This window comes from Martes martes, assembly GCF_963455335.1.
Source record: "Martes martes genome assembly, chromosome: 4".
Classification (NCBI taxonomy): Eukaryota; Metazoa; Chordata; class Mammalia; order Carnivora; family Mustelidae; genus Martes; species Martes martes.
Window position 1 is genome coordinate 146,618,660 of NC_137891.1, and position 24,490 is coordinate 146,643,149.

The 24,490-nt window shown below is 46.6% G+C and overlaps 1 protein-coding gene across 1 annotated transcript in view; it reads left to right on the forward strand.

Moving 5' to 3' along the window:
- Window positions 1–24,490, forward strand: part of PLPP3 (phospholipid phosphatase 3) — an 81,591-nt gene that overhangs the window by 35,946 nt on the left and 21,155 nt on the right. Inside the window, exons 2-4 of the mRNA XM_080800489.1 lie at window positions 5,187–5,344; window positions 20,187–20,467; window positions 20,887–20,944. Of these exons, the coding sequence (XP_080656615.1) occupies window positions 5,187–5,344; window positions 20,187–20,467; window positions 20,887–20,944 (497 nt within the window). The remainder of the gene's footprint in view (window positions 1–5,186; window positions 5,345–20,186; window positions 20,468–20,886; window positions 20,945–24,490) is intronic.

Below are 24,490 nucleotides of genomic sequence, written 5' to 3' on the forward strand. Positions count from 1 at the left end.
TTTCTGAACCTCAGTCTGTCATTTGTAAAATGAGCAGGGCAGTAGAGTCTGTGCTGTAGGTAAGTTGTTGAAAGTACTGTCGTGGAGTTCTTCTACTAGCTGCCTGATTGGAGCAGTGCATCCGCATCTGGATTCTGCACTCACTCTTCTTCTGTGGGTAGGTCTTCGTTTAATTATTACTCTCACAGATCCTGGACTCTGCTTATTTTAAGGTCACTACAGATCGGGTGAAGTAGAAAGCCGGACAGCTTTGGGAAAGGCAGTCGAAGGCTTTGGTCTTTAGGAGCCCGGGCAGCCTCTCCCTGATGCTCTGAGTTGGGTCCTGCAAAGCGTGGAGATTTCTTACTCACTTTCCTATCCCCACTCTTTCCCTGATGCACGCCACAACTTTCTAAAAAGCACTTTGAGAGCGGGAGGCTGTGTTTAATTTTGTGCAAATGTGAAGCTGGGGCTGAAGGGAGCAGGGTTCTGGGGCTGGGTCACTTTGGTAACACTTCCCACATGACTTTATCAATGGGTGGGCCGCAAAAACTTACCCTGTGTTTTTTTTACACCCCACCCCCCAAACCACCCAACCTGCTCAAGTGTTAGTTTTTCAAAGCCCAAGAAGTTTCAAAGGCCTGAACCCAACACAGGGGCCTTTCTTCATGCTTTGATTTTCTGCCCATTAAGTGTTTGTCAGTGAGTTCGTATTTCGCCTCCTCTGCAACCTACACATCCCAAGAGGTCCCTCGAGGTATAGGAAGTTAATTGATCCTTGATTAAAAGAAGGAGAAGTGCTTTGAGTTGGGGTCTACAATCACCAGATGGTATGTACACACACACAAACACACGCAGAGTTTTGTTTTGCTTTGCAGAAAGCTTGTAATTAGCTTTCATTATAGATAAATCTCAAGTCCAGGATATTGGCTTCAGAGTGTTGGTTAAATCAGATACTGAACCCATGCTCAGTTGAGTGAATAATCGCCTGTGCTATTGCCTTGACTCTTCTATGGAAAGCATCTTTTTCTTCAAAGGCCATGAAATTTGCTGAGCTGCAGCTAATTTATCAATACTCACAGGGGCTTCCTTCTCTGTTTTAAACTCGCTGACTTTAGAAAGCACCCAAAAGTCCTAGTATCTCTGTTAAGTCAACTTTAATCCCTTTGAATCTTGGGGTGACTGAATGCATTCGTTGTTATGACTCTTCTCCCATTACCCCTTGGATGGCTTGAAGGTTGGGACTTTCCTTAGCACAGTGGCTGGGTCAGTGCTGAGAACATAATAGGCATCCAGGTTCGTCGAACGACAGACATTTGTGTGGGATTCCTCAGCCCAGTTTGGGCACATAGCTGTTAGTAAATGTTGGCTACTATCATTGTGTCTGTGCTAGCTTTCCCTTTCTTCCTTTCGTTGTCTACTGGTGCGTCTCTTCCCCGCTCTGTAGCCAAATTTAAAATCATATTCTCGTAACAGCCATATGTTTGGGTAACTGCCTTTTTGAAGTCACTAAACTGCATTGAGTTTCTTGAGTATACTTAGTCCCTGGATCCAAAAATCCTCCTGTTCACATAAGGGTTCCCTCAAGCCTTCCATTCTCTGTCGGCCATCTTTGGTGTTCCTGGTAGGGCAGTCTTGTTGGGCCCTACATGTACGCTGTATATACATCAGTCCTCACGTTTCGAAATATCTTAGTGCACTTGTTTTTGTAATTTTCTTAAAATACCATGAGCCTCTCGAGGGCAGGTGCTGTGTGATTCACCTCTAGATTCCCAGGCGCTAGCACTGGGAATTTTCTTGAAACGAAGGGATCGGGGACTATAGTAGTTGGCAGTAAAGATGGTGCCAGTGTTGGAAATGGAGATCCTGCTGTCGAAAAGAACATCCTTCTCCCTGTGTCCTGGAGAGACAAGGCATGGTGTTATGTCTCTTGAGGACTAGCTGCCCCGTTGAGAAAATGTTTATGCTTTTCCCATCAAATGAAGGCAATCTGAGGTTACTCTTTTCTGGAGCAAAGTCAAGACTTGACTGGCACCCTCCCCCACCCCCCACCCCCCACCGCCAGTCATACCACAAGTTTGTAGGGAAGACAGAAAAAGCCATTGGGCTTTCTAAATGCTGTCTCCATGCCTTTCAAGAAAATAAACAGAACCCACTCAGATCCAGCTTCTTGTCTGTCTGTGGTCCTCATCCATATAATCAGAACCGGAAACTCCCCAAGCCTCAGGCAAAGGAGGAAGAGAAAGGATTTGGATTGCTCCCAGGCTAAGAGAAGCCAAAGGAACAGAAAAAACAGATTTTCTTCACTAGCCCTCTCTGTGGGATTGCCCCCCTACTTTGTCCTTTTAACATCTCCTGAGTGTCCATAGTGTGCGCCCCAATGCCATGCTGACTTACCCAGTGCTGTTGCTCAGTTTCTTTTCACTAAAGCCACTTCCTGTGCTGATTTCATTCCATCCCATCTTCCCCTGCTAGATGGTGAGCTCCCTGAGGACAGGGTTTATGCCATCTCCGTATTCCTTGTACTTCGGGTACACAGTGAAAACGGAATAAATGTCTGCTGAATGAATGAATGGATCCGTGTCCTGGCATATTCTGTCATCCCCGCCATCCCCACTCTAGATCTCGTTCTTCCCATTGCCCAGATGAGAAGGGCGTCAGGGAAGTTGGGAATAACTTGCTTAAGTAGCAGGGAGCCGAGTTGAGATCATTAACCCAGTTCTGTCTAACTCCACAGCTCTTTTATATGTGTTTTATTGTCCTTAGAAACATATGTTTTACAGGCCTATCATGTGAACACTATTAAAAATAGAAGCCGGGGCTTGAGAGCATAGCACAAATGTAAGGCACTCGGGGGTCTGCTCCCTTCCTGAGTTTATTAGCAACGCATTGGCTCCCAGGCACCACGGAGGCTGCGGCCGGGCTCAGACGCGGAGCTCAACGTTTTATCACAACGTGTGGAACTTTAAAAGCGGACTATTAATATCATACTGCTGGCTTCTCGGCTACTTTTCATGGCCAACTTGGCCACAGCTCAAAACGTGGAGTAGTAGAATGAAGATGGTTCGGGCCTATGTGATGTTTTTTTTCCCTCTCAGCCCTTCTACCTGCAAAGATCGGCTGCATACTGTTGTCAATTTCTGTGCCACCGTGTTTCACAGCTGCCTCCCCTTGCCTGCTTCCCTCCTTTGCAGAGACAGTCTCAAGAGCTAATGGTTACTGGCTTCCAGGGCCCCTCTGTGTTTACTTTGAGAAGGTCAGGCACAATGCTGTGGTGTGTCGCTGTTTCTTTCTTTTCAAAGCACCAGTATGAATTTGATAAAGTAAATTGTTGTTCTAGCAGGAAGCAGTTAGGGGTCACAAAATAAATAGCCGTAGAATTCAAATAAATCCGAAGAATAAAACCAAATAAATCCATGTGTGTATGCACAGTGATACATAAATACACTTTTTAGAAAGTGAGCGTTTTTATCGCTGCTGGGCTGGACGAAAGTAATTGAAAAATTGTGGAGTTCATGGTACATTTTTTTTTTTTTTAAAGAGGCTGTCTGGGGCTGCAAGCAACGTGACGTGAATTTAATTCCTTTTTGAGAAACATGGAAATGGAATTTTATCTTTTCAACAACCGCTTATCTTGGGATTTTTCAGCTAATGAAATTCACAGTTGGAAGAAACCAATTTGCAAAGTTAAATTGGGGGATCCGGGCATTTGTGGGTAGACTGAGAGACTCTGAATGAGCTAAATATTATTCGTCTCTGTTCTCTTCACTTGAAAATGAACGATGTGTGCTTAAATAATTTAACTTGACCTCTTCAGATTGTTGGAAGATTCAATGCAAAAATGGATATAAAATACCTTCCATATTGCTGGTGTTGCTGTTCCGTCAGTGCTGGCTATTAATAAGATATTTTTCTTGGTCTTCCCCAGTCCTCTAACATTTAGTGGCTCACCTTTGACTTTGTGAAGTAGCATGGCGGCTTGGTGTTGAACTTGGGTGGTAGGAGAAGAAGAGGTTTTCTAGTCGGAGAGAAGAGTATGAACAAAAACACAGTCTCTGTGTACTGTCTCCTTGGAGGCCCCATCCAGGAAGGCAGCAGACCATGAGGCAAGAGAGAGGAGGTCCAGGTCACAGGGAACCCCCGAGGTCATACTGAGGGACTTTATCTCGTTCTGTGCAATGGGGAGCCATCAAAGAGACTTAAGCAAGGCACTGATGTGCTTGTGGTGAGGAAGTGAACTGATAGGTACATGTGAGAGTCAGTGAAAGCCAAGAGAATGATGTGGAGGACATTGCAGTGACCAGGCAAGAGGTACTGTAGACCTTCGCTTTTTGCTTCAGAGTTATGAAGAGCTTTTCCTGGCAGGTGATGGAATCCATTTGCCATGACCTTTAAGAGAATGGCATCTAAGCTAACACTGATAAACCGGCAGCAGCTGCCAGGGCGGCCTGGTGCTCCCGAATGCCCTTGGGCTCTGCTCCAGGACTGCAGGCAGCAGGGCCCCACTCAGCTCACTTAGTCTTCTTAGTGACTCTTCAGTGGAAGAAAGAGGTTGAAAAGGGCCCCACTGAGCAGCTACTAAGTGCCAGGCACCATGCTAGGAGTTCTGTGGGCTTCATTCTCTTTGAGTCCCCACAACTCATTTTCGAGGACACTGAGGCTCAGGAAGATGGAATTAGAACCAAAGGTCACATTGCTAGGAAGTGATGGATCTGAGATTCAAATTCAGGTTCTGTGACTCCAAGGCCTTCCCTGCTCCAAGCAGCAGAGCCCCAGGAGGAGCTTCTCCAAGGGGGTATGGTGACGACTAACACTCTTGACAAATGAGACATCATTAGACTTGAGGCTCTGTTGGTCAATATTACAAACTGGGCTTAAATTTTAGGAGGGTATTGTGGCACGGGGGGAAAGCTCCTGCCCTGGCTCTTCCACTGCCTCCCACAGTACCCTTGGACAAGACAAGACGGTCATGCTGTGCTCCTCTTGGGGGTGACCAGGAAGGAAAGTGCGTGCATGTACTGAAAGCTCTCTGTGGCCCATACATATCGCTACAAATGCAAGGAATTACTGTCACTGTCAATGTTCTTATTTGGGGTGGTCTTTGCTGTTGGTCAGTGTTCCTTTGGCCTCATTTCATCGATGTTTTCCCTTTCCCTCTCTCTCTCTTTTTTTTCTTCTGGTCCATATGGTGGTTCCATCTTGAGCAGCTGGCCTGCCCTTCCTCATCATTGAGACAAGCACCATCAAACCTTACCACCGAGGGTTTTACTGCAATGACGAGAGCATCAAGTATCCTCTGAAAACCGGTGAGACGATAAACGATGCCGTGCTGTGTGCTGTGGGGATCGTCATCGCCATCCTTGCGGTAAGCATCCTGGCCACTGTGCTCAACCCCGCTCACTGCCCCTGGATCCTATTTCAGAAAATCCAAGCCAGCACAGTTGGCAGATCAAGTAGAATTTCATTTTATTAATATTGTTTATTTACATTATTACTATTATTTAAACTATTTTCAGGGGCACCTGGATAGCTCAGTTGGTTAAGCAGATGCCTTTGGCTCAGGTCATGATTCCAGGGTCCTGGGATCGAGTCCCACATCAGGTTCCTTGCAGGACTGCCCCTCTCCCAGCTTGTGCTCTCTCTCTCTAAAAAATAAATAAAATATTTTAAGAAAAGTATTTTCAAATACTAAATATATATGTATACATGAATATGCCAGAAGTATAATTTCTATATGCATGTGTATACTAAAAGTATCATGAAAGTACACAAAGCCCCCCACCCTAAAATACTTTGCCTGCATGATCCTCACAATCATCTGGTGAAGTCTAGATACTGTTCTTTTTTTTTTTAAGACTTTATTTATTTATTTGACAGACAGAGATCACAAGTAGGCAGAGAGAGAGGGGAAGCAGGCTCCCTGCTGAACAGAGAGCCAGATGTGGGGCTCGATCCCAGGACCCTAGGATCATGACCCGAGTTGAAGGCAGAGGCTTTAACCCACTGAGCCACCCAGGCACCCCTCTGGATACTGTTCTTATCTTTCTTCTACAAATTAAGATACTGAGGTCTGCAAGAGTGAAAATAATTTGCCCAAGTTCACTTGGAGCCGCAGAATTAGAAATTGAACCCAGCTGCCCCTTAGCCCAGAGTCTGAGCTCTGAGCCATGACACTGAGCCCCAGAGAGAGGGGGGGGTGCCATGAGATGTCACAGGCATTTTCTGGGCTCTGTTCCCCCCATGACTATGTTACTGTAACAGTGGTCATGCCACTGATGTTCTCTGGCATATCATTCACTTCTCACACCCAGCGATGGTAGTGGAAAAGTGAAGATAAAATGGCACTTGGAATCGAGAGACCGAGGTTCTAGACCTGGCATTCTGCTGACAAGCCATACATCCTTAAAACCGGAGATGACCATCTTGCTTCATAGTATTGCGATGAATAGTAAAAGAGGTCATGAATACTGAAATAGTTTGCAAACTCCCAATAGGTTACTCAGGTGCAAGCATAAGCATACAGGTCTTCCCTTAAAGGATGAAGTCCTCATTGAGGATGCAAAAATGAGCCATGGACTTTGGAACCAAGTCCAGAATTATTTTGAGCAACAGTCGCATCATGGAAATTGGGGTATGGCCTGACTTGGAAGGTCACCACCCTGTCCATTTAGTGCAGGGGTGAGGAGCGTAACTGATGGTAATCTGTCTCGTAATTTATGAGTCCTGCATTTTCACAGCTGTCCATGACCCACCTCCAGAATTTTCTGCTGATCTCTGCCCTTGAACCCCAGCCACGTGGGCATAAGGGACAATCATCATGTCCACCAAGGTCATAAATTCTTCCTCTCAGATCCTTGAGTCATGTTTATATTAGCCAGAACTTGGAAGCTTATCTTTGGCCTGTATTAGAAGCCAAGAAGGAAGGAAGCTAAAGTTAAGAATATTCTATGTGAGTTAAGTGCTAATATCCCCATTATACAAATGGAAAACGAGGAGCTCAAAGGGGTTAAATGATATGCTCAAAGTCTATAGCAAATAAAATTTGGGGCTCAAGCCTATCCCTAGCTTTTTTCATAACCCTGTTTCAATTTTGCAGACTTGACTTCACATTGTGAGTGGCTCTCCTTTCCAAATTAATTGCCCAAGGGATAGGCAGTTGGCTACTCTTGCCTATTCTGGATCACATGCTGCTGATGGTACTGAACCACATTTCATGAAGTTTTCCTTTTGACTTCCCCACTCTGGGGGTTGGTTGTAAACTTTGAGACCCCTCTTTGTTTTTTAATAACATCGTAAACCAGGCACACAATCAACAGTTTGAAATTGGGAAAGGGGGATGGGGACTGGTAGAATTCTTTCCAACCTTTAAAATAAAAACAGTCCATTTGGCAACTCTAGAAGTTTCTTAAAGGTGGACTGAGGATCTTTGTGTTCAGAAACTGAGAGATATAAGATCTAATTTTACTGTTGCTCCAAATTGACAGTGTGCAGTTGTGTTGCATGGCTTTTCGTGGAAAAGAAGTTTGTCACGGCAGGCAAATAATTGTACAGTATCTTGTACTGAGGTTTGAACAGGTGTTTTTGACACTTGGAGGATCAGTTAACTGAGTGCTTCTAGGAGGCTGACTATAACTCAGGAGTGGTTAAGATAAGAATAGCACGGGAACAGGGGTGTCATGTGCCCTTTGCTCTCTCTGCATGCAGTTAACATGGGCTTGCCTGGTGGGGCAGCTCATGGGCCCAGTGCAGTGGACAGCGGCACCCTTCAGAGACTGTGGCACCTACTGCTACGTGAACCTGGCGAACCACCACTCTCTCCAGCCCTCATTTTCCTCATCTGTGTTGCGTTCACTCATGGGAATGGCTGTGAGACTCAAACGCCATTATTCGTGGGAACGGACCTTGTAGTGCTGGGTTAGTTGGACATGGTGCTAAAGACACTTCTCGAAGGGCTGGGCTTCTCGTCTGGGCTTCCTTCCTCAAGCAAAACTCCTGCTCAGCAGCCCTATCCTTGCTGTTGGCCAAGACCAGCCCTTTCTTCCTCTTGAAAGGCTGGCATTTCTGAGAAAGATCTGCTTTAAGGAGTTTAGTTTGGCTTGCTTTTCTCCTCATGTCATGTTGGTGTTTTACTTAAAGTGCTCCTTGACCTCTCAGGTTTCCTTGAAACAGGCAGTCACGTGCTGTGGCCTTGGATCTAGATGAGCAAGGGCATTGCTTCCTTATCCCGTAGGATGTCAGCAAAATAGGCTTGGAGAGTGCTTTCCTATAGTTCCAAAGGGGTGAGGGGGTGGGGGAGGGAAACAGGCAAGAAAATACCACAATAATTGGTGTCCTTTGTTAGGCGCTATTATGTGTCCTAGAAACCTATGAACCATGTTTAAGCATTTCACCCTTGCAGAAGCCCCAGTAGCTAGGTAATCTTCAAGGTTTCCCTTTAGCCTAGGAGTTAAAGGTATGAGCATATTTGAACTCTTGCTGTGGAATGTGTAGCAAGTTAATTAACCCCTTTGAGCTTCAGTAGGCTCATCTGTGAAATGGGGATGATGTATGTAAAGTAATTCCGTGCTTGGCATCTATAGTATACTCAATAAATGTTAACTGTTTTATTGGCAAATGAGTAAACAGTCAAAAAGTGGTGAAGTGACTTGGCCAAGACCTCATGTCTAATAAAAATAGTCAGGAAAGGAGCTCCAGCCTTGGGACCCATCATGTCTCCCACTCTTTCCTTGTAGTTAATTCACTAAAACCCAATCTCTTGACTCCCTCCAGTGCTCTTTGCAAGAGGGCTTGACCTCCAGATCCACCTACGTCCGGAGGCACGTGTGAGCTCTGGGCCCATCGTGAGGTCTGCTTACCTACTTACCTGACATTAAGTACTTGAGTCCTCATGGAAGCAAGCAGAAGCAGAGACCTCAGAGGGAAAATGAGTAATTTACTTTAGTATGCTCAATTCTGGAAAAGCTATATATGGCCTAAATTCAACAACAACAACAACAACAACACATTTCCCACTTTCCCATTACGACTGGTCCTAGAGCCTGGCTGGCTCCATCCCGGATCTGCTTCTGATCAGAGGGCGTGAATGACAGTCAGGGAGGGAGAGGGGGACCCAGGGCTGGAAATCTAATCATCCCGCTTCTTGCTGGCCGGGCCTTCTCCTGCCGACCTCGAGTTTGTTTAAAACAACAAGAGAAGCCTTGGCTGATTCGGGTGCCCTCATTCCAGTGTGGAATCCACAGCTAAGGAGTGGGGGGCCAGTGTAAGACAGAGTGTGATGTGGACACGCAGGTCGTCAGCAATTATGGAGAAAGCAGACACCTTTCTATGGCAGGAGATATGGAAAAATCTAGTCGTTTTGACTGCTTTTTCAGATGTATCTCAGATTCTGGAATTATAGCATAATAGGAATTCTTTCCAAATCCACAAAGCAGTGGTTCCTATCCCTGCCTTGTAAAGGTTTAATGACTCTAGCAGCAGTGAGATTAGGAGCAAAACCAGTAAAGTATCACCCCCTACCTAGCCTCCTCTCAGTTTGCCTTACGCTACACCGTGAAAGGCATTATGCGCGAAGATTTTAATACGGAAAAAATGCCCAGGATTCATTTCAAATAAACATGGGCTCTGTGCTTGCCTTGGTCAGACCCTGAAAGTGGTTTATACAGATTCTTAATATCTAGGAGTTGAAGCGTGGATGAGTCGTGGGTGCCTCCCCTCCTCCCTCTGGCCATATGAATTCTACTCCTCCTCAGAGATCCTGTTGAATGTGACTTCTGTAATAATATTGCTCACTAGAGAAACAGCTCAGACTTGGGCATCATCTGGTTTAGGTTCCTGTTCTAACTTTTGTGCTTATTCATTATCAGACCCCTTTGGGAAAGAACTATACCTTCCTTTTCTGTGGATTGGTGACAGTGGTTCTCCAACTCCATAGGGTTTTTCTGGAGGTCAAATCAAGTGCCATTATGTGTGCCGCCAGCGAGAATCATCCCTTTCATTTCCGTAGTATCCTGCAGTTAGCAAAGTGCACATTTTGGGCACATTCCCTGATTTGCACCTGGTGGTGATCCTGGGAGGTGGACTGTGACAGCCAAGGCAACTGGGGATCAAGGATATTAAGTGACTTTCCCATAACTAATTAGTGGCAGGGCCAGACCAGGGGTCCTCTGATTCAAAAGCAAGGCTTTTTTTTCCTTCTTTTTTTCTTTTTCTTTCCCCCCCTAAATAATGGCCCCACTGCTGCCTGGTAAAGCCCGCCTGCCTGCCTTCCACAATTACTTCTCAAGCACCCCGAGGTAGCGGGTGCTAGGGACCTGGTGGTGCACCTCTGCCCTAGTTGCATCTCAAGCAAATAGCACCTTCTATACTTCTGGCCTGGTCATGTGCTCTGTGTCCAGGTCTTGTCTCCCCAGCTAGATAATAGGTTCCTAGAAGGCTGAGACCAGGCTTTCCCTCTTGCCCATGGTAGGAACTAAATCCACCCCAGAAGACATCTCTCCAGGAAACATTCCTTGGTTGCCTCCTCCCCCACCTTCCAAAGGTCCCAGAGATTCCCTGGGCGGGCCTCGGACTTCACAGTCACTGAGTGGAACTGTCCTGTGTGTTTACTTGTTTATTCTTCTGTTACCCTGCGAGCCACAGCAGGGACAGGGACTGGCCTGGTCTGGCTTTGAATTGTTCATGCAAGCACGGACTGTGGTGCTCAAATCACAAGCGATAAATTTCGGGCAGAAAATTAAAAAAAAAAAAAATTAGGCCAGGAGATGTCAAAGGACCTGTGCAGCAGGGAAAAGTATCCCATCTGCTTCCCTCGAATCTTAAATGTGGCCCAGGATGCACATGGGAACATGTTCTGTAGGACGTGCAGATTTCTCGCTGGAGAGACAAGAAGAAGAGCTTAATACCTCCAAGACTTGTTTATTCAGGATCGGGCTTCAGTGTGCCCACATCTGGATTTCATTACTTCCTCCCCACGCCCCCAGCCCCCTTTATCTGAGAGAGCACTGCCAAGAAAACAAGGTTCCCCAAGATCGCCTCCTCATTAAAGGTTAGGCGAGTTTTCAACTCTGAAAACAGTGAAGCCGGGCTGCCCCAGCAGTGCCTTGGTAGGAGACCCGGTCCCCTGGTTTATAGTCCACGACATCTGTGCAATTACCAGGACCACCCACGGAGAGTGGCCCCATGAATCCTTCCACTGTGCGGGTCCTTGATCAGATGGCTACAGAGTTCTTCTGAGACCTTCTTATCCCTGAGGGGATGGTGGGAGGGGGCATCGATTTGCCATTGAACAAACACAGACGTTGGGATTAGGATTTAGTTTGTATACACACACACACACCTCTCTCCAGCCCCTGGAAGATGTGAGAGCTCCAGCAGTTCTCCCTTAGGTCTGTGTAGTTCTTAGAGGTTAATGACTACTTGGAAAATGTATCCAGCATGAAAGTGGTTTTTAATTTATCCATTTCAATTTTTTATTTTTTTTATTAACATGTAATGTATTATTAGCCCCAGGGGTATAGGTCTGTGAATCGCCAGGTTTACACACTTCACAGCACTCACCATAGCACATACCTTCCCCAATGTCCATAACCCAACCACCCTCTCCCTCCCCCCTCCCCCCCGGCAACCCTCAGTTTGTTTTATGAGATTAAGAGTCTCTTGTGGTTTGTCTCCCTCCTGATCCCATCTTGTTTCATTTAATCCTTTCCTACCCCCCAAACCCCCCATGTTGCCTCTCAACTTCCTCATATCAGGGAGATCATATGATAATTGTCTTTCTCTGATTGACTTATTTCACTAAGCATAATACCCTCTAGTTCCATCTACCTCGTCACAGATGGCAAGATTTCATTTCTTTTGATGGCTGCATAGTATTCCATTGTGTGTGTATGTGTGTGTGTGTATATATACACACACACACATATATATATATATATATATATATATATATATATATATATATACCACATCTTCTTTATCCATTCATCTGTTGATGGACATCTAGGTTCTTTCCATAGTTTGGCTACTGTGGACATTGCTGCTATAAACATTTGGGTGCATGTGCCGCTTCAGATCACTACATTTGTATCTTTAGGGTATAATTTATCCATTTTAAGTGATAGTGCTCTAGAGGCTGAGAAATCCATTCTGTGAGTCTGTACATTAGGGGATGGGGTGGGAAATCTGATAACGTTTACAAGCGATCTAATGTTGGGGTTGGGGGGGCGGTCTAAGGCCTTATCTTAAATCCTCTTCAACAGTTAGGTGACGTAGGTATTATTTACCCCTTCTTACAAATAAGGCAGGATAGGAGGCTTCCAAGGTAGAGGCCACTAGTGCAGGGTTACTCTCAGTTTAGTGAATGAGGGAGCAGGAATTAAAACTCCAGTCTCTCTCTGGCTTCAAAGCCCAGTGCTTGGACTGACATTTATTGAAGGCCTTCTCTGTGCTAGGTACTATGCAGAGTGCTCTTTATTTCATGAGCTATAAAACTGTGTCATTTCTGGGCTTGCTTGGAGAGCTCAGTGTATGGAGGAGGCCTACATGACCACTGCACAGATGATCACCTAAGATCCTAAGACCAACGGTGTGCGGTAGTGTTTTATATGAAGTGGCTTTGCAGAAGGCAGTGGCCGGCTGTAGGTGGATGCTCGGTGAGATTGCCCTTAGAGCAAGGAAGCAAGACACCTCGGCCTACAGCTGGTATTAAGACGCAGATATAAACCTAGAAGCCGGTGGTCTAAAGAGGAAGCCAGGCAAGGAGAAGACCGACTGCTCTATTACTCTCAGGAAGACTGAGGAGTTGGTCAGAGAACATGAGGGCAGCCAGAGCACTCTCTGCTGGTGGTGGGCCCCAGAGCCGAGAGCTTCAAGGACAAAGGAGACCAAAGGCAGTAGATGGTGTGAGGTATAAATAAAGTGCTGCCATGGGAATTCAGAGGAAGATGACTGAAGTTTATTTTCGAGGCTGAAGACTTCATCATCATTGCTGTCATCATCATCCATTGAGCACTAGTCCCGCTTAATTATCACAATGACCCTGGAGCTCTTGGTACTGGTGTCATCCCCTTTTAACACGTAAGGGAACAAGAGTTACAGCGCTCAATCATCCAAGACCTTGAAGTTAAAAGGCAGAACTCTAACCCCACCTGTGAGTTGACACTAGAGCTCTACTTTGAAGGGCAGGTGGGACTTTCATCAGAGATGCTTCCAGGCTTCCAGGCAGAAGGGATTGCTTCAGGGATGAGGAACTGAAACAATGGAGTATTTTCAGGAACTGTAAAGCAGACCTGTTCAGCTGGAGAAATAGAGTATCAGAGAGTAAGTAGATAGAAATAAAGTAGAAAGAGAGCATAGCAAGATGGTGAAATGCCTTGAATGTCAAGGAGTTGTTACCCGAATTAATGGGCTGGAGACTGATGGAAGTATTTGAAGCTAGCTGCGTCAGTTTTGCAGCTAAGGTGAGGATGAGGCCCGAACCACGGTGGGGGTGATGCAAGGGGAGGAGAGAGGAGATGGACGGGAGGCAGCTTGCAGAAGCAGGGTGACCAGACGTGGATGGCGGTGGGATAAGGAGGCCTACAGGGTCATGTCTTTGCAGTTGTATGGTGGTGACTCGAACAGAGGTGAAGGGAAGAGCCGTGAGGTTTGGGACAGAAGTCGGAATGAGCGTGATGTGAGACTGGGTTGGGTTGACATCCTAATGTCATCTGTGATGCTAGTTGGGAGATTTGGCAGAAGATCGGAAGAAGGCTGACGGGAATAAGCGGTAAGCTGAAATGAGAGATTGAGAGAGAGAGAGAGAGATGCCCTTTGGGTGGTCATCTTCCCAGAGGTAGTAATTCAAACTGCTGAAGCAGCAGAGATCACAGCAGAAAGGCAAGGAGAAAGATATTTGAGAAATGGGAAGAAAAGCACTGTGGTGCATTATTCAGGAAGTTTAGGGAATTCGGTGTCAAAACAGAGTAAGAGATGGGCCCCGGGAGGTGATACAGAAAACCTATCCTGAAGCTCCTTGCACAGATAGGCAGGCCTAGTCATGTAGGAGACTGTGGCTCTAAGTCCCCACCATTGGGAAAATAATGATGCTTCATCCTTCAGAATGCCTTCTTCATAAAGTGTCTGGGCTTTGGGCAGCCACCACTGATTTCGACCATAACTAGCTTCTGGGTCTCTCTCTGGCCTCTTTGCTGTCTGTACGCTGGATTTTGGAGTTTTGACTTACCCACAGGGCCCAGAAACTCCACTGGTGGCCTTGCACAGAGCTCTGTCCTCCTTGCCTTTCCCAGTCTGCAGGGCACTGATCTCTTGCCAAAACGTTGAAGACGACCAAGCGGGAGAAGAAGCGAAGATGAAATTTCTCATCAGTTCTTTCTAGTCACGAAACGTGCTGCGTCTTGTTGTACAAGATGGAGCATTCAGCTTCAGAGAAAATACAGCTACCATCCCCATCTGTAGCAGCAGGACCCAAATACGTGTCCCTTTCTCTTGGGACTGAGAGCCCAGTGTTTGTTGAATGAATGATTCTGTTCTGCATGGAAAGAAGTTCATTCACGCGTACAACCAAGATGTGAAAGAACAGCTTGGTGCACTATGGCTCACAGGGACTGAGGTGTGCAAGTGCCTGACGAGTAAGTGACCTCACCACATGCTCCTGGAGCATCCATCTCCCCAGAAACTCAGATCATGCTGCCTGCTAGGACTTCACACAGAAAGCTGGCTTCGTGCCGTGGGACAGGGCACAGGAACTGGAGTGGTGTCCATGCTGCGGTAGCAGCTCTGCTATCGCCGAATTTCTGACCAAGACTGATTCACTGGCCTCTCTGGTCTCCCCTATACTCACTTATAAAGTGGTGACAAGAATTGAGTAATTCCTAGGGTGTTGTGAGAAGCAGATAATGCAGCGGATGTGAAAATGCTTTGTAAGTTGTAAAATGCTATGCAAATGTTATTATTCAAGCAGATCAGAAAATAGGGACGTTTGTCCTTGGAACTCAGAAGTCTCTTGAAGAGGGGTTGTTGGGACACTGTCCACAAATCTTAACTTTTCTTGGGATCATTTATAGAGAGGAATGTGACAAGTGACCTAAACAGTACTGTAGGCCTGCCCTTGCTGCCTGGGGTTTAGGCTTCTCTTCTGCTTAGTTCCCCTGAGAAAGGCATCCTGTAGACACAGTGGTCGAAACCAACGTACCGGTACACGTATCTTCTGGTTCTATTCTGGAGGGGTGGTACTTCCAAACTCTTCGATTTGGAATGTTCATTTCTAAGGAGCTTTTGGAAGGAGCTTAGAAAAGGTATTTTCTACAAGTATGTGTTGATTTTTTATTTCCTCTTCTCTGAGGGAAAGAGAGAAAAATTAACTTTTGGAAGGGTCTTCTGCTGGGGGCCAGCCATTTGGCATATCACCTGCTTGCATCCCTTGGCAATCCCACCAGGTGGATGATTTTTATCTTACTTTTATCGATGAGCAGACCTAAGCCCAGAGAGGTGAAGGCACTTGCCTAAGGTAAGAAATGGGCTTCAGACTAAGGATTTTCTGGCTCCAAAGTCAGTGCTTCTTTGACCACCACATGCTCTCTCTTTTCCAAAAAGTCAATGTTCTCCAGATTTCCTCTCTGGAATACTTTGATGCTTGTGAACATGTGGGCCAGCAAGCTCTTTGACACCAGAAAGGATAGGCAGAGAGGCATGCTCTTGGACTTGGGGACAAACCGTTACCGTTGTCAGGCAAGTTAAGATCACTTTCTGTCCCCTCGTAGCTTAATTGCAGTGCTTTCCCACTTTATTAGTTTCCAGATTCTGTGCCAAGTGCTTTAAAAGGCAGGTAGGGGAGAATTCTCCTCTGCTGTGTGGCAGCTTGCCATCCCCCTGAATCTGTTGCTTGCTCTTTCAGAAAGGGATCAACATTGAAGGCATTCTTCTGGGCAGTGAAATTTACATATAACAACTTTGCTGACTGAAGCAGAAATGGGGGCTCCAGGGGTTGGAGTCCTGGGTGGGGCCTGAGCCTTCATAGAGGGAGGGAAGAGCTGATTTTATGACCCAGGAATAAAAACATTGTGAGGGATGAATAAGGTCCGAAAGCAGTCAATCTGGAACTCCAACATTAGGTGTGTAATGTGTCAGAGAACAATTTAAGCTTTTGCCTCTTCTGCAGAGGTGAGGCGTTTGCCTGGCTCTCTCAGCCCAATTCTCATTCAATGGTCTTTTAAGGGTTAGGATTACAAGAAGCCAAGTCCGGCTGGTTCATAATGATGATTTATGGCCGTGTTGTCGACTCCCCGACCCTTCTGTACAAGGGGATAGAGAAAATACATAATTTGTTGCTCATTAACTGCGAGATCTGTCAGGGCTGCCCCAGAAGGCCATGTGGTCCTGGAGTCATGTGTCTGCTAAATGGCTTCAGCCCGTTCCTGTCCTTGAAAATACGCCATTGCTGTTCCGCAGTGGAAATTGTTTTGAATAACGATAGAAGTACAGCTGATGCCCAGTTTACGATGGTTTGAATTACGACTTTACAATGGTGCACAAGCAATGCACAGTCAGTGGAAGCTATATTTGATTTTTTTTCCCCCCCATGGGCTAAGAATCTGTGGTATGGGTGCCTTCTTGTGAGACTGGGCAGCAGCAGGGAGCCCCAGCTCGCAGCCAAGCCGTGCGATCACGAGTGTAAACAGCCTTTCTGTATCCATGCTGCCATTCTCTTTTTCACTTTCAGTGCAGTAGCCAATAAATTACATGCGCTATTCTATACTTAATTGCAACACAGGCATTGTGGTAATTGATTATGCCCAACCGTAGGCTAATGTCCGTGTTCTGAGCATGTTTAAGGTTGGCTAGGTGAAGCTATGATGTTTGGGGGGTGTATTCAGTCCATCTTTGAGTTACGATATTTTCTACTTAGGATGAGTTTTATCAGGACATAACACCATCCTAAATCGAGAAAGATCTGTAACAAAACATTCTGTCCATATAGTCTGTTGTGAGTCTTTGAACTTAAGGGTCAGCGTATCTGGGGTCCACTTTTGCTCTGTCACTTAGAAGCTTCAACTCCTTCAGCTAAGTGCCTGTCCCTCAGAGCCTTACCATCCTCAGCTGTACAATGGGTGTAAATTCTTCACAGAGTCACAGATCAAATGAAAGTGTAAAGTTCGGAAGAAATGTACAAGGGTACTGCTATTAATAGCTTAGTTATTAGGAATTTGAGATGCCACGAAACACCTTCTTTACCCCTTTCTTCTCCCATGAGAGGAGAAAGCATTTTAACTGGTGGTTTGCCGTGTGCGAGCCCCGGCACTGAAACTGAAGTTTTAGAACGAAGGGATGTTAAAGCTGAAAGTAGCCCTTGAGCTGTAATCAAACCCTTTCTCCCTGAAGTGACGGAAGCACAGAGGTGACTCGCCTGAGATTAATCAGTAAATTCACCTACGAGTTGCTGATTGGCAGTGAAAAGCCACATGTTCTTTTTCAGCGTCAAATAGGAAGTCAGGCTCAAGCCGGATCAGTTTAGAGTTTCTTAATTTGTAGCTGTGACACATCAAGGAACTCAGGAATCATTCAAGGGCAGGGACTGTGCATAGGGCCTTGGTTCTGCCCCGTGGCCATGGCATCGTCTCTGAGGAAGTACTTTCCTGTGCTGTTGCTTATTGCCTTTGCTTGGTTGGGAGGCTAGTGGTGGAGGTAGCACAGGGGAGTTGAAAGTAAATGTCATTGCAATTATGAAGGGATAAATTATGGAGTCTAGTGCCCTTATTTTGCAAATGCAGACACTGGCTTATCTCACGTTCACTCAGTGAGTAAGGACTTGAACCCTGGCCACTGCCTCCTAGTTGAGCGTTCGTCTCCTTGAGTCCAAAGTCATGCGAGCGTGATTTATAAATAAAGAAGAAAGAGCATGATGGTGGCAGTGGACATCTGGAACTTGTTAGCCCGTAAGGTTACACAGGGTAAAAGTATAAACAGGTTCAAAGGGGAATTAGACCAGCAACGGTAGGAAAGATTGCCGGGTGGGGAGCTAGAACACCTGGGTCCAATCTTTCCTTGCTAGTTAATTTGGACCTCAGTTTCTTCCATGTATAATGGACCCTTTCATTTCTGACATGCTGTGCTTCTCAGGTTTTAATCTCTGCAGCATGTTATCAAAGGTCTTTTAGTAATATTTAGAGGATATTTCCAGTTTTATAACAAAACAACTGTGAAGATTATGGTCCTTCTTCCTTTCATTCATTCATGCAACCAGTAGTCTCTGAGCACATCTGCGAGATCAGGTGCTCTCCCAGAGAATGGCTAAGCCAGTACTGTGTGCTAGCCTGGCCTTTGACCATCTCCCTCTGAATCACACTCAGTGTGATCTGGGAACCAAAGCGTAACACTTAGAAATAATCAAGTATTTATAAACACAGACTCGCTGTACAAACGTTAGCAGTGCTGGTGGCTGTTCTCACTCCCGCACCTGCTGGCTTTTGGGCCCAGCTGGCATCTTCTTTCCACCTGGCCAATCCCTCCCACCCCCCACTAGACTTGGGAGCCCCTGAGAACTTGGATCAGACCCCATGCCTTGACCCCTTCCCCAGCTGTGAAACAATAACGGGAGACTTTGGAAAGGAGTGGCCGGATACGTCTGTCTATTACTTCCCTTGCGGTTGTGAACACACACTGGGCTTCCCTGAAAGAGCAAGCGTGGCTCATCACCCTGCCCTGGGAGAAGCTGCAAAAGGAGCTCTGTGGGGCGTGATGAGTTGACTGTTGCTGTCCCTGGACTGTGGTTGCAATCAGGAAGTGGCTGTGCTGTGGAGTTAAGACAAGAGCAGCAGGCTGTATGGTTGGGCATGACCGAAGTGGGGTGGTCCTCTGCTGTGTAGGCATCACAGGTGTTAGCCTTGCGGAGAACGAGCTGGAGCCCCGTTCTTGGTGTCACACCAGGCAGTGTGGGTCGAGCTGCCGCTTCCCTTGTCTGAGCTTCAGCCATACCTGTCTCATGGCAGTTGTCAGGATTTCATGAAATAAAGCATCTGGGAGCAATCCCTGGTGGAGACTGGGTCATCTGTGACTGGTGGCTCTTCTTTTCCCAGGGGTGAGAAGCATCCCCGAAGTATTGGGAGTAAACACGGTGTGATGGGGGAAGGGTATGAAAGCCAAGACTCACTGGCTGTCCTGTAGAATTGAGGAGATGGGAGACAATGACCACAGACTTGGAAATTTGCTAACACTGAAGGGCGTTGTATTAAAAGTTCCTTAGTTTGTAGGCCAGTGTTCTCATCACAGCATTATTCTAAAAAGGAAAATGAAAGAATCACTTTCTATGACCCAGGTAATTTCCCATCCATGTTACCAGATTTAAGCCAACAACTCGGCAAGGGCATGCGGCCTCCTTTCATGGAGAAGGAAACCGAAGCTTGGAGAGGTTGTCATGACTGAGCGACACCAGGCCGGTGGCAGAGCCAGGACTCAAACCCAAGACATGGTCTTGGGCATTCACCTTCTTATAGAAACTCCCACCGTGGCTCAGTGTTGACACAAGGCTGGTGATCCCTGACTCGGAAGCCCAGTATCCTGAGATTGGCTCAGATCCTCGGACGCCCTGGCCACGCTTAACCATGTCCTTGATTGTTCATCTAATTTTTTTTTCTATATTTGGGTCTTTGTCTCTTTGTTTAGTAAAAAAAAAAGTACATATAACTATGATATATAATATTTATATATATTTAATATTATATTTGTATATGTATAAATATATTTGTATATTTTTATTGTTACAAAGATACTATAGGGCCATGTGGGACTTTTTCAAAAAGGGAGAAATGACCATGTTAGCACTCCTATGTTTCCTCCCGTGCATATTTCTGTCCATGTATTTCTCAAATAGAAAATTGAGATTTTTTAAAAGATTTTATTTATTTATTTGAAAGAGAGAAAGAGAGGGTACACACAAGGGAGGGGGAGGGGCAAAGGAAGAGGGAGAAGCAGACTCCTTGCTAAGCAGGGAGCCCAATGTGGGGCTCGATCCCAGGACCCTGGGATCATGACCTGAGCCAAAGACAGCTGCTTAACAGACTGAGCCACCCAGGTGTCCCGAAAACTGAGACTTTCTAGGTTATAGCCAGCATTTAAACACAGAACATTCTCTTCTGTCGGTAAATATCCTTTACAACATCCGCTTTCATGTCAGGTCTCGATACTGCCTAACTCCCCTATTGGTTTCCTTTCAGATCATCACTGGGGAGTTCTACCGCATCTACTACCTGAAGGAGAAGTCCCGGTCAACGATTCAGAATCCCTATGTGGCGGCCCTCTATAAGCAGGTGGGCTGCTTCCTCTTTGGCTGTGCCATCAGCCAGTCCTTCACAGACATTGCCAAAGTCTCCATAGGCCGCCTGCGTCCTCACTTCTTGAACGTCTGCAACCCTGATTTCAGCCAGATCAACTGCTCCGAGGGCTACATCCAAAACTACAAATGCAGAGGGGATGACAGCAAAGTCCAGGAAGCCAGGTGAGTCGCCGCCTGCCACGGGCACGGTGTGCATGCCTTGGATGCAGACGGTTCGGAGAACACTTACTAAGGTGCCTACTGCACGAGGTGCCAAGTTCAGGGCTGGGCTTCGGTTTCAAGGGGTGTATAAGGCACAGTCCCCATTCTTAAGGAACTCAGGGTCAAATTTTTTAGATATATTGATAAATAAGCAATTATGGTAGAACACTGGTAAGTCCGTCCATCCATCCATCCGCTTGCTCACGCATCCGTGGGTGCCTGCTAGGTTCTAGACAATGTGTCGAAAGCACTACCAAGGTTACAAAACCAAACAAGATAGTGCTGCTGTCAAGGTCACAGTCTAGAGAGGGAAGATAGACAGGCAAACATGTGTCAGGGTGTGAATATGGCCCCCTCATGCCCCTCTCTTGCTCTTGCAGGAAGTCCTTCTTCTCTGGCCACGCCTCCTTCTCCATGTACACTATGCTGTATTTGGTGGTAAGTACCTTCCTTCTGATTCCAGTGCAGTGCAGGGCCCCGCCCAGCTCACATCTCTCCCACGCGGAGAGCCCTGGGGATGGTTAGGGAGAGCTGTCCTTGTGAAATCCTTGAAAGAGAAGTTAGCTAGAAAAGTGAGGTTCTGTTTTGAGCTCTGCCATGGCGTCAGTAGAAGTTGTTTTACTTTCTAGATGTTTCCCATTTTTCAAATAAAACTAATACTTATCATGGCTCTTTGATAAGGACCGTGCACCCATTTTGAAGTTAAAAGGTGACGAAGACATGTGTATCACATTTTAATGTAACAAAACTGTTTTCTGAACATCCCTTTAATTCAGTTGACCCTTCCAGGCACCCTAGGTTATAAGTAGTATTATCTCTTTTGTGGGAAAGGATTATTAAGTAAGGCTCAGAGAATTCAAGTGAACGATCAGAATTCACACGGGCACTAGCACTGTTGCTCACACCCAAGCTCTGTCATAAAATTCCTTGTGGTGTTCCCCATGCCAACCCTCCTCCATCCCCTGCAGAGGGAAAGACTTTCAAAATTATCAGTATCTGGCGATGGGGAGTGATTTCACGTGTGACAGAATAATTCTGCCTCCCTGAGCACACATGATCTCATAATAACACAGTGAGGCATGACATGTGTATCCCTGCTGCTGGGATCTAGAGACCAAGCCCCAGGGAGGCTAAGCAGTGTGTTGGGGGGTCCCTCAGCTGGTGGTGGGGCCATGATCTGACACCCCGTGTTGCCTTTCCCATGGCCACGTCTGCTCTGATTTCCTAGAGGCGCTGGGACAGTGCAGGCCGAGGGCTTGTCTCCAGCTGCTGCCCAGACAGCGGCTGGTCTGTTTCTGTCTCTTGAGTTACATGCGGTCCCCTGCCTCTCCTCTCCCCTTGAATGAGGTCCCTGTGCCAAGGCACTTCCTGCTTTCGGCCCCTTTGATGAAGAGCAAGAAGGCGCTGAGAGGTCAGACGTAGCTCAGGGGAGCATAAGCTGTTTGCAGAAAGAACGTTTTGATTTTGACTGACTTACAAAACATAATTAGGATTTGGAAAAACTAGCAGAAGGGTTTTGTTTTGTTTTGTTTTCCCTCGCCATCCTTTCCAAGCCCGGAGGCCTTCGGGCTTCCCGTTACCTGGGATACAGAGCTGAAAGGTGGGCCCCAGCCTAGGAAAACCTCAAACGTGGGTTTTATTTATTCACAAATCGTGCTCCCCTCCCTTCTTCATTTGTTATTGTTGTTTTGCTTTTGCTCTGCTTTTAGAAAGCTAATGTAGCGAAGATATTTAGTTTCCTATTTCTTTTTTTAATACTTTACTCCGGTCTGGAAACAATTTTACAAATGTAATTTCAGTGTTTGCAAAGGTGCTTGGAGGAGTGGGTCTGTGTTCATTTTTCTCCTATTCCTTCTTTTTTTTTTTTCCAAGAGAAAAATGCTGGGTAATTTTGAAACCAACCCTGTGCACTGTGTGCTCTACAGCCACTGAAAAGATAAAGGTGCTGACATGTTTCTGGTGCCTTCTGTGTGCTGGGCACTGGGCAAGCTCACAAGATGGCATTCGGTTCTCTCAGTAACTCGATGAGATGCATTTTGGTTACCTCGTTCTTAGCTGGAAACCCACCAATCAACCCGAATCTTAGGAGTTTTAGTAATAAAAGTTCCATCTCCTATAAAAGGGAGAAAATGGATTTGAAGGCTTTTCTTGTTGACAGCAGGATCACAGTCTGTTGTTTTCATGGTACTGCTCTTCAGAACACAAAAACAACCCCGCCAGGATCACCTTAAAGAACAGAAGTTTGTCAGGTGTTCATCTGGCGCAGTTGGTTAAGTGTCTGCCTCCGGCTCAGGTCATGATCCTGGGGTCCTGGGATCAAGCCCCGCATTGAGCTCCTTGCTCAGCGGGGAGCCTGCTTTTCCCCTGCCTGCTGCGCCCCCCTGCTTATGCTCTCTCTATCTCTGTGCCAAATAAATAAAACCTTTTAGAAAAAAAAAAAAAAAAGAAAACGAATATAACTTCCCGACTCTAATTGCCATTTCAGCAACCTGCCTGCCTTTCTTCAGATCTACTTTAATGGAGGAGCTGTCCCCCACTGCCCCCACTCCCCATGACCACCTCCCACCAGCTATGATTATAGCCAGAAACCTCCTCCGCAGGGGTGAGGAGTGAGGGTGGATTCGGACCGAATGTTTATTTGCATCTTTGGGGGAGGAAAAAAATTATAGTGCCTTTATGTTTCTGGAAAGAAGGAGGGGAAGGAGGCAGGGAAGAGGGAGGGAGGAAGAGAAGAGCCCCCTTAGTCCTCCATCGCCCTAGTGTCTTACTGCACACACACGCACGCAGCCATGCACACACCACTACACACATTGTGACGTGCACAACTCACGGATACCCATATATACAACATATAAACCCAGGGCTCTTATTTTTTAGCTCTAAGGTTATCTTGCCCTGAAACAACCCCTGAGGCTAAATTCCAAGGAGGACAGTGCTCCTTGCCAGGCCCGTTTCTGCGTGACCCTACGCAGAAATCTCAACCCTCTGCATGTCCCGTGTGCAGAGCTCTAGAGAGCACCATTGTTGCGGGTCAGGGTCCGTGGGAAATGCTGCCGTCCGAGCAGCCCCCCCGCCTCTCCCCCAGTGCTGCTCTGTAGAGCTTCAGGAAGTGAAGGTGGGCCGAGGAGACCCTGGCCTTCCCCAGCGCAGCTTCTCTGGGGCGTTGGGGAAAATCACCGTTGAACCAGTTGGGTGTAGCACAGATGGTGTTTGCCCTCAAGGTCTGGCAGACCCAGATGATTCTGCCACCTCCTGACTAGCTCTGGAACCGGGGTTGCTTGCTTAGCTTTCGTGCCTCATGTACTCCTCTGTCAAGTGGAGACAGTCAGGTCTCTTTTGCAAGGTTATTGCCACATTTCATCTCTAGACCCTGCTTTCTCCATAAAGAGTGGAATTAGATAGTATCTACTTATTTCTCAATCTCTGTGATTCTATTTGAAAGAAGTTTGAACCACCCCCCTAGCGCTACAAGAAAAAATGGGAAGCCCTCAGGGACAAACCTATGCCCTTGTTACTTTGGCGTTCAAGGGGGGTGGGGGAATGGGAAGCACCTACCCCTACCTACCCCTACTGCAGGCCTGTGGGCAGCAGCTGCCCTCCGAAGCCTCCCATGGCTCTGAAGGACTCTCCACGTTGGGTTTGGATTTGTAAAATGGTTAGCTTGGAAAAACCATGACCCAACACCAAATTATCTCTGGGCATGGAAGCTTTGAGACGAGGTTAAGGCATGTTAGTGATTAATGCAGATTCTAATAAGAAAAACCCACAGCATCTATAAGCATACGTGATGCTTTTCTAACCCTGAGTCCCGGCCGAAGCCCCAGAGAACCACATCTGGACCAGCCCTGTGCCTCCACAGTCAGGGGTCGAAGATGACTTGGCTTTCTGGATAAGATGCCAACACCCGCGCAGGCCCCAATTTGTGGGCCTACCTGCTGTTGCTTGTGTTGTCTCAGGTCCTCTGCTACCTCCCGGGGCTACTAA